This window comes from Limulus polyphemus, unplaced genomic scaffold, assembly GCF_000517525.1.
Source record: "Limulus polyphemus unplaced genomic scaffold, Limulus_polyphemus-2.1.2 Scaffold1251, whole genome shotgun sequence".
NCBI classification, from domain to species: domain Eukaryota; kingdom Metazoa; phylum Arthropoda; class Merostomata; order Xiphosura; family Limulidae; genus Limulus; species Limulus polyphemus.
This window is the reverse complement of record NW_013666861.1, coordinates 232923-244232: the sequence shown is the minus strand read 5'-3', so window position 1 is coordinate 244232 and position 11310 is coordinate 232923. Positions and strand designations below refer to the sequence as shown.

The 11310-nt window shown below is 32.3% G+C and overlaps 1 protein-coding gene across 1 annotated transcript; it reads right to left on the bottom strand.

The window, feature by feature from the left end:
* Window positions 1–361: 361 nt before the first annotated feature.
* On the bottom strand, window positions 362–6244 carry LOC111086610 (ganglioside GM2 activator-like). Its single transcript, XM_022390127.1, has 4 exons — window positions 6100–6244; window positions 2990–3200; window positions 1880–2045; window positions 362–593 (listed from the first exon to the last, which is right to left on the bottom strand). Exons 1-4 carry the CDS (start codon window positions 6227–6229, stop codon window positions 489–491), a joined length of 612 nt encoding a protein of 203 aa, XP_022245835.1. The 5' UTR covers window positions 6230–6244; the 3' UTR covers window positions 362–488.
* Window positions 6245–11310: the final 5066 nt, after the last annotated feature.

The window sequence follows — 11310 nt, the reverse complement described above, 5'->3', positions numbered from 1 at the left end:
GGCAGACTATGAACCGATTTTGACACTATCATAACAAGTTCTTCAGAAGAAAAAAAAAGATAAAAAATGTATAAACTATTAGTCAAGCTTTTAGGTTAATTTTTAATTTTATGATTATAGAGAGCGACAATGACAAAATATTTATAGGCAAGTTGTTCGTATAAACAATAGTTATTGTTTTTATAGTTTTATACAATGGAATGAGTGTATTTTTAGAATGTCACATTTATTTGTTCTTTTCTATCGGTTTAGGACACACACATGAGTTGTACATTTTATTAGCGTACTTTATGCTCAAACGTATAATGATATTTTTATTCATTATTTCAAAATTTGTATTCCAGTGAGTTCAAAATTTACAAATATTTTGGTGTAACTCTTATTTATTAAATATTCACAAAATTACTAACGTCTATAACAGTAATATAACACATGGAATCATACAGAGACAGATGATGGGCAAATCAGTCATCGTGTACTGAGTCAAATCAGTATTTTCTTGAGATAGATTTAATACTCATGCTGATTCTCATACATCCAATTTCGACATCTGTCTGCAGGTCACGTGCTCTCATCTCTAAATGGTAGTCTCCCTGAAATTCGAGGAATGTAAAAAACATACATCATATTTATGTTTTGTTTTCAGGTTCCAATAATATAATAATTTTCCAACTGTTTAATATAATTACATTTAAACTGTAGTTTAGAATGAGATGAGGTGAAATATTAGATGATTGGTGTTAATAACACATCTATAAATAAATAACAGTTTAACGTTGCTATTTCCATTAGTGTTGAAAGTAAATATATTAACCAATTTTTTTTTCAAATTGGCGTGTGTACTCGCAGGGTCCACCTACGATCATTACCGGTATGTAAAAAGATAACAAATAGTAAGTATTATCAATGGTAAACATTTCATCTTGTTCCACTGTGTGCCTGAACTTACCGCCACCAGTAACAGTCATGTTGTTTACTTTTTAAAATGTTCTCTGTGTTAAGAAGCCAGTCGTCAACATCTAAAATTTGTCAACAGCTTTATCCTAGTGTTACAATTAGTGTGTGTAAATATATAACGGGGAGTTAAACGTGATGCAGAGAACAGATATGTTAGATCCAGCAAAGAGTACCATTCATATCTGATAGCTGTTTACATTTAAGAGATCAGAGGAACCAGTAAATATGTGGTATGTGATATAGTTTCCTAGGACGTAAAAAATGAAAAGCTGTCATTCTTCATCACTGGCCAACATATAAATCACACCACCTACACCTGACGAGCGTGAAGCATTTCAGCAACTGGACTGAAGTGTACTTGTTTTTTTTTTCATTTTATAAGGATTCAAGTGAAGTTACTTTAGACAAGAATACTGGTTGACTGGGAATCGATAAACCAGGGATTTGTTTTGTCTGTACATCGCACTATCGAATGATATAACTGAGACTATAGAACGTAAAACGTAAAGTCAAACTACGTTAACCAAACCTTTAAATATGATACACATTAGGATATTTATCTCCGTTAATGGTACCATGAACAACAAGGAATCATCGTGACGTCATATCAGATAAGTGTATACGTACATGAGAGGGAGCCAAGTATGTGATATGTATGTACACATGTGAGGTCCGTATGATGTATCACTCATGTGAAGAGACAGGTGTGTAGAATCCGCGTATGTGCATATGCTTTATGATTAAATAATTATCTTTTTAATAACCAAAATTATCCAAACAGCAGTCTTTTGGTGACTCAGCAGTATGCTTAAGAGATTATAACACTAGAATTCTGGATTCTATCACCGCGAATATAGTGCAGATGTCAAGTGTGCAGTTTTATGCTAAAACAGAAACAAATTAACTAAAGAGCATAACTTACGGCAGCAAGTTGAGATAGTAGAGGTCCAAAGTCAGGCAAGGGAAAGTTCAGACCCTTTCCCTCATATACTCCAGCAGCAATGGGACATTCACAAGGTTTACCTTCAGGCCACAGACTGCATACTCTATTCATGTGCTCTTTTAACATGTCACAGGCTGCTAGCTTACTAAATCACCAAGTTATATTTATTAAAATGAACTTCTCAATTCAAGCATTACAAAAATTTGTGTAATCATTTTTGTTTTCCATAAACCAGAACCAGTTATTGTATTGTGAAAACTTCTTACAAATATTATTCCTATGACATAAAATTATACACAATTATTTGCAGTTCCAGTAAATCATTACTCTCAATCATTTCATTGTTACTTGGTTACTGGATATTTATCAGCTGAAAAAATTCTAAGTCACTTAGCGGGACATTAAATGTGAAGTGAAATGTCGTCATGCAACTGAGGATATTGGTTGAAAAAGTGACACTATTTACTTTTCTTAAAGAAAATATAATTTAAAGTTTTAATTTAAGAGTAAACTCAATAAAGTTTTTTTTTTACTTCCAGTTCGAAGTGACCCTACCCTAAAGCAGTTTTAAGACAGAAGAATAAAAAATTAATTTATCTAATTTATAAAATTATTGCCATGAACTGAAGTTTTTGAACCTGGTAGACCTAGTCTGAACTTCAGAAACGCTCACTTCTGTTAATTACTTATTTGCAAAGAGTTTTGAAAATGGGATTTTCTACCTTATTCTAATAATTGATTATAGCAACAATATTTTCAAGAGAAGATACAAGAATAAATACTTGACTTTGGTTTAAATTTATATCAAAATGTTGAGTTTTCTAAGCCCTGTAAAAATAGATTCTATATGCTTTATCCTCTTGTATACAAGATACTTACCATAACGAAGAATGATCATTGGATACTAAAGAATTCTGATGCTTAACGAATCGAAGACATTTGCACGAAATAAAATAAACGGAAAGAACCCAAATATTCTTATTAATGGCTTTTTAAGGGTTTTATTTTTTAGCGAGTAGAATTAAAAAAACCACGTGTCGAGAAGAATATTATCAAAAATCTGGTTTCCAAAAAAAGTTTATTACTTACCACGACCCAAGATTTTTGATACAAGGAATAGTTAAGTTGAACTTTTGGCCTACAATGTTCAATATTCTAATCATTTTAATATCGACCACCGTTTTAGCTGGAACTGGTTTGCTGACACGAACTCTAGCGGACATCTTTAAGTTTCCCGGGACGGTAAATGGAGATGGAGTAAGATCTAAATCTTCAATAAACAGAGTTTTTTGTGCTCCTCCTGAAGGGAATGTTCAGCAATTCAAATTTTACATAGTTAAAATAATTGATTATAAAATTATCAATAATGATATAGTTGAATAAAACCTTAACGGCGAAATGGAAATATAAATGTAGTTTGCTATTTTATGCATATGAATGGAATATTAGGAGACTTTTTACTGGAGTTGTCGAAATAAACAGATTTATTATATTTTTGTATTTATTTTCCTGGTTATAAATTAATAAACTCTAATGGGAGTAACTATATATTCACTTTATACATTATGTACATCAAGGTGTATTTTCAGCTTCCAAGAACAGTTGGTGTGATACAGTGATAAACGGTTTTGAAAAACGAAGATAGAAATGAACCAATAAGAAATGATTTTTACATATGCCCATGGAAGAAAGGTCAGAGGTGAATAAAGTTTAGAAGGGTTTGTCCAGTTGGTGAAACTGATACATTATCGTGTCTGTATAGCTTTAAAGTACCAGTACTGTGAAACAAGTTCACAATGACTTTCAATAAAATCTATTTGTCACCGGGTGGTTCAGCATTAAGTTTGAGGACTTATAACGCTAAAAATCGAGTTTCGATACCCACGGCTACCAGAGAATTAATAGTTTTTGTGCTGAGTAATAAACAAAAAGAACATTTATTAAAATATTTCAACTTTATTTCACTGAAAATTTTCTGACTACTGACGATGCACATCTAACGTTTATCCACTTTTACTGCTGAACCGGGCATTAGTTGCTCGTAATGAAGACGTCAGCTTCTTTTTAATACGTTATTTAGAAATAGATAATGTAACATATTTTACTGTGGTTATTTATTCTTTGACATTATATTAAACTTAACATTTCTGGAGTCCACTTTTATCTTAGAGTGGGTAAATACATAAATTTCTATGAGAACTGGAATGACAAATTTTAATTGTCACACGATAACTGTGGAGGTGCTAAGCTGAGACATCTGGATTAGTTCTCAGAGGAAAGCTTTCGTACAATAAACCAAGTGTAATACGACTAACAATGCAATGAATGCTGTTACCGTGACGTTGGGACATCTTGCGTTTTGATTACAGATTAATTGCGCTCTCTTTTCGTTTAATAATTCTAAAGCAAGACTTTGAATTACTTATTCATGTATGTAAGAATAACAATTAATTAAATATATACATGTATAGAAAACAGCATTGTCTGCCTAGTTTCACAAATTGTTGTAAGGAACTGGCTGAACCAATGTCGACGAAATTTGGTAGAGACATTCACATGAACTCCCCGAATATTAAATTTATTACGAATAAGCAGTCGGACAAACAGTTCGGGTTGGGCAGCCTTTTCAATGTTATCTACTTAATGCTGCGGATGAGGGCTCACCTGACCGCAGAGGTCAGTAAAAAATACGAAAGTGTTGTTTAATGGCGTGAGAAGCATGGTTATCTTCGCATCGGACGAACAGTTCGTGTGCTACAGTTCAAAATAGCGGAAGGGAGCAACCCATAATTTCCGTTCCACCATTTCTTTATGTTGCCTGTGGTTGCCACGTGATTTGCTGAGTTGCATATTCAAGGTAGTTTTAAGATAACGTACTTCTGCATTCAATATCTACTTTCTGTTCTCTAAGTTTAGTTTTTTGTTTAAGAAAAATCCAAGATCTTTAGGAAAGCTTTAATTGGAAAATATTTACTTCTATGTTATAGAGAAATAAAGTTATTTCTGTACTTTATTTTAAGAGATATACTTTTTCGAATACACTAAGTGTTTTGTTCGATAACTTTTGAGTGTTTTGTTGTTCTATGTTTGTGTAGTGACTGTTGAATTGAATATTTTGTTTCAGATTTACTTAATATTTATCACTAGAAGAATGAAAATTTACAATCATAGCTTGAAATTTTACATTTTTTCATACAATTTAATACGACATCAATCATTCTCTGAATAAGAGTTTTTGATATGGTAATCATTTTCTCCTTTTAATATCTAAAGTCCAACAAAAATATGTATTTTTATAATTACCATGAATTGCCTGGATCATTCCAATTGAAGACTATTGGAGGATTATAAAATGATATAACGCTTTTGCTGATAAGATAATATATATATACTAGAAAGGCCCAGATGCATGGCAAAAATTGTTTAAGAGATAAAATAATAAATACAAATAAGAGAAGAGGTTTGAATAATCTAAACATATACGTATATACCCCGTTTTCAAATGATTTTATTTGTTAAAAGTATTGATGATTGTAAAGTATGGTGGATACTCTGGGCAATATTGATAATTAGATAGCTTAAGGTCGATTCGTTGGGAGGCATTAGCAACTGTAAAACATGAGGTTGAACCCCTGGGCAACATGGATAACTTCAAAGCCTGAGATCAATTGGACAAGCAAGATGGATAATCTAAAATCTTGAGGTCAATTCCTTGAGCAACATAGTTAACTACAAAGCCTGTGGTCGATTTCATGAGCAACATGGATAACTACAAATCCTGAGATAAATTCTCTGGACAACATAGTTAACTACAAAGCCTATGGTTGATTAACTGGACAACGTGGATAACTAATAAGCCTGAGATAAACTCTCTGGACAACGTAGTTTACTACAAAGCCTATGGTCGATTAACTGGACAATGTGGATAGCTACAAAGTCCGAAGTCAATTCATGGGCAACACAGAGAACTAAAAAAGCCTCAGGTCGGTTCCCTGGGCAACATGAATAGCTACAAACGTATCATAGGTTTAAAGAAAACCCGTGTAAAGTTGTCGTGCTTCAAACAAAATTCAGGAATAGCAGACTCAAAGTGCAATTTTGATATCTTATATTTTGTTTTGATGATTTGGAACAGCTTCGTTAAAAAAAAGTATTTCGAGATTTTGAAAAAGTAGTGATTGACTTAAGTAATTACTCACCACAGTCTTCAAACTGAAAACCCGAGCAATAAGAAACCCACAGCACTATTAGAAAGAACGTTTTCATGACTTGTGATCGTTCACACTTTTTTCTACTTCTTGATAGCTGGTTGAAGCTATAAATACGCATAAGATGGTATGAAACACACTTTTATCAAAACATTACATGTGCGTTTCCCATCTTATTGATTTCGTACACACCATGTGTTTTTATCGTATGATGCGTTACTGGGAGATAATGAAATCTTGCTTTTCGTAAATAAACTCACTCCATTATCTGCAGTGTATCACATAGCGTTCTATTTTGTATTTCAGATATTAAAACGTAATAAAAACGAGTAATATTTATAGTTTAAAACGGACTTGCATGCTTTTTTTGTTGAGCATCATGATGAAAATGAATCGAGTTTCTATAGGCTCGTCAAATTCTAGAAACTAATATCATTCATATAATTTTATTTTCCCATTTACTTCAAAGATTTTCCACCTCACAGACGTCATTGGCAAAGTTGGTATTTCCACATGTTTTTATATAGACGTTTATTCACTGTTTGTTATCTAGTTACAGTATATCAAAGAAATACACCATATAAGAAAATAATCTTGTTATAGAAAAGGCTTAGATTGTCCTAGAATGTCATTTAGAAATGGAAAATAGCTTAAATATTCATATTCTATTGAAATATAGTAATTTTAAGGTTATATTAACAGCAATATTAGAATGAAATAGGAGCATTTATTGAATAAATTCATAAAGTACGTGGTCTACGCAGAAATACCAGGATTATGTTGTCTATTTAGAAATAATTAAATAAATAATTACTTACCAGTTGAACTATTTTAACATTTTATGTTAAAGCGTTTAAATTTAAGAATACTGAATAATATAGATTCTTCCAAATCACATGCTTATCCCAGATTTTGAATTATTTGTGTTACAGATATATCTTTTTAATTAATTACCATTTTCCTTGTTAAGACTAAGATATTTGAAGTATTATGCATATTTTGCAGACCAACGTCAAGATAGGTTGTTTCTGAAGAATAAAAGTTTAAGTTACTATAACAAATCACGTATATCAGTTATATGTTTTGTTTTAAATCAGTTCCTTTCCCAGAATTCCTTTTACCGATTTCCAAACTTGTACTGAAGTACAACGTACTTGTATTCATAATCAAAATGTCAGTAGTTTCCCAGTTCTACAGTGTTTAAGTTCTTCTTCAATACTTCATACTTGATTAAAAAGTTTTCGTAAGATGATAAGATCGATGCTTTTAGCAACTTTTATCGTGAAAATTAAAGTGATCTTGAGTTTAATTTGTAAACAGTTCCACAACCCATGCCATAGGCTGGGATAAGTACAAGGTACTTTTACTAGGTTTCTTCAGTTTTTATTTCATGCTACATGTAGAGCTGTCAATAACCATAAGAACTTGCTTTTACGTATTTCAGATTTTTTGAGTTAACTATTGAAATCAAGTGTTTGATCTGAATAAGAAATTTAACATTGGAGATAATAATTCAACTTATTATTATTATTTTTTGTGGGCAAAATTCAGGACCATGGATACAGATGAAGAGCCCAGATCTGACTCCTTATTTGATCACCAAAACACGTACCTAGCCATGCATTTGCCGACACAGTTAGAAACGTCTGTGACATCAAACAACATTCAAAGTCAATATTACGTAGATACGATTGAAGCATGCACATCTAGAGAGTGTACATCTCAGCTGAAATTGATACCCGATAATTGCTCAGTGTTTCATTGTTAAACTATAAAGTCGACACGCAAATGACAAACTGGAAACGACGTCTGCTGGGTTTGCCTTAACTTATACACCTCTGTTCATATCTGATAAACCTTTCAAAAAGTGATATTACTCGGGTTATATTTTGGAAGTGCACTAATGATGATGAGATAACGTAACGATGATACATAGGTGAAATACATAAAGCGAAAATTAATGAAACCAATGCAAGCCAAGTGGCTACCAAAAGAAGTACAGAACATATCCACGGTTTAAAAAATAATAGGTTGATGGTTTTTGTTAAATATCACGCAGAGCTACTCGAGGGCTACCTGCGCCATTCGTCCCTAATTTTGAAATGATAGACTAGAGGGAAGACAACTAGTCAACATCATCCACCAGTAAGTTGTGAGCTACTTTAATCGAATAGTAGGATTTGACTGTCGTTCTTATGACGCAACCACTGTTACAAAGTATGGAGTACGATTTTTTTTCCAATGGTAATAGGGCGCAAACCACGTAACCTCGGATCCACAGCCCGCAAGCTAATTACTGAGCTTGAAAAATAAGAGCTAAACTTTAATGATCTGAGGACCGGTAACTACAAAATTCTCGTGAATTTTGAATAACATTTCATCTTCATCTGAAATGTGCATAAAAATATTAAGTATATATATTGTGAAAACACGAAAAACGTTTTTCTTCGTGAAGCATTAAAATATCTGTAATTATGCTACCTTCATAGAAAATGAATGCATAAACATTATTATTGATTCTATATGTTTTCCACCCTACTTTTCACATATATTGTTCAGGTAAATTATAGTGATGTGCAGCAGCAAAGGAAACAAGCATTCCGAATTTTCCATTTCATTTTCTACTCCTTCTACATCCAGTCACGGCTAGTTTTCTCTAGTTTTTATTTCACCATCATATACAACCAGTGATGGTTATTATTTTCGTTTTTATTTTTTCCTTCTTCTACATCAGGAGACGATTACTTTCTCTCATTTTCCTCACATCAGCTGTACACACCAACGTGAATATTTTATCTAATTTGTTTATTTATTTATTTTTCTAGTATATTAATCAATATGTAGGTTATCTAATATCCTATAGTTTCTGTTCTGTGTTATTTTTGTGATGTAATAGCAAAAAGGTGAAGAGGAAACATTAAGCATTGTATTAAGTTATATTTTAATTTTAATTAATCTCACACTTGCCACTTGCACACTGTGAAGTAATGCAAAAGCGACAATATAGCATCATTACCTCTTCTACACACATGTGTCAAGGTTTACTAGGTAAACATTTATTATTGGCAAGGTATGAGTAACATGATGATGTATCTGTAGGACGAAAAAGATATGAGTAACTTCTTGATATATATCTACGATCAACAAGGTATGAGTAACATCATGATATATCTATAGGATCAACAAGGTATGAGTAACAGCATGATGTATCCATAGGCTCAATAAGGTATGAGTAACATCATGATATATCTATTGGATCAACAAGGTATTAATAACATGATGATGTATCTATAGGTTCAATAAGGTATGAGTAACATTATGATATATCAATAGGATTAACAAGGTATGAGTAACATCAGGGTATATCTGTAAACTCAACGAAGTATGGATAACAAAGTACAAGATATCTAGACTCAAACGAAAGAAAAGTAAAGAAAAAGCTTCTCAGAACCAAACGATTCATTATGCGTGCATGTTTATTATTTTATGTTCCGTATGTGAGATATGTATGTTTTAAATTTGTTAAACTTAGAAAATGTGATTTTAAGCTTGTTTCAATTTCGGCAAAACATTTATATCAGGCGAAGCACCATTATAATGGTTTTGTAGTTTTTTTAATTGATTTAATAAATATAATACAGTTAACAACACTAGATGGAGGTACAGTACCACCATAACTTCTTTTCAGCACTTGACCTTGGTAACTGGATTACTTCTATTCGCTACTAAGGTATAATAAATAAATATATAAAATGGACGTGGTGTAGTGCAAAGAGGTTAGGATGTCCAACTACATACGCTGGCCACTTAATGCAGTTACACTGGACAACAAAAAATTTTCTACTTGAGTAACCTCAAGTGATTCGAGGTAATTTGATGGTGCTGATTTCAAAAATGTACTCAGAAATTGTCCATCACCTTTAGATTTTGAGTTATTCTAATATCTCAATATTTTATCAGTGTTATGTGAAATACCATACAATCAACACAGTACAGTAGATTTATGCTGTGAAATGAAGTTTAATTGGACAGTTTAATGGGTAAAAGACATACATTTTTGGTAACTTATGATATTGACTGTATTGTATTGGAGTAAAATTCCAAATATATTGTTCATATATGCTATTTGTTCTTGATATAATTGTAGCGAATTTCATTTCTTTCGTTTCACGCTCACCTGCTCTGCCCGTGAATCACAAAACTCGGTCATGCTCAGTTTGCTAGAACATCTGAGAAGTCTGAGCATAAAATGGGCGAAGTCATTTCTCTCAGTTGCTTCTCCCTCACTCATTTGGTTACCTCGCCTCGCTGTAGCACCTCAACATAAGCTACCTCAACTGATCACATAAGAAGATCTGAATGGTCTGATTCGTGACTTGTTTTTATCAAAGCAGCATAGGGAACTTCTTAGCTCTCATTTACAGCAATGGAATTTATTAGCTCCAAGATCAAAAGTTTCAATTTACCGAAGTCGCCATCTAAATCTTGCTTCTCACTACAACATGCAATATACGAAGTAATGTAATAACATTAGTGCTGGAACTTTGAGCATCGTAACTCCCGGTAGCTCAGCGGTAAGTCAGTGGGCTTATAACACTAAAAATCGAGTTTCGATACGCACAATGGAAAGAATACAGACAGCCTATTGTGTATGTTTGTTCTTTACAAAAACAAGAATAAAGTTCTGTTAAATGGTGTATTGAACATTAGCACCATCTATGATCAATTATTAGAAGTTACTGTAACAACGCAAAACTTTTAAAATTTAGAATAGTCTATTGACATTTAACCCTGCAGTAATTTCTAAATGCATTATCAAATGAGAACACTGTAAACTATAGTTAATGCCTGTACCGAAACTACCCACTCAGGCAATCTAGTTGCTTTTTTGGCTTAAAAATAAATCGTATTTTATCATCCTCTAACATTTGTACATTATTGTGATAGGTACAGCTAATATGTATATTTTGTATTAGAAAAATCGAATGACAACTCATGCACATCTTGGTTCCATCATTCGCAAATATGTAATAGTGAATCGCTAACAAACATAACTTACTAGTTCCATCAACATTTCATGATTCAAGCATGAATGTTATCCCAGCGTTACCTATAGAAAGAAGTGAAAAGGCAAAATACATTATAAAACGCTACATTTATTAATTATAAAACAACTTTGATTGTTAGGATTATAGTTATTAC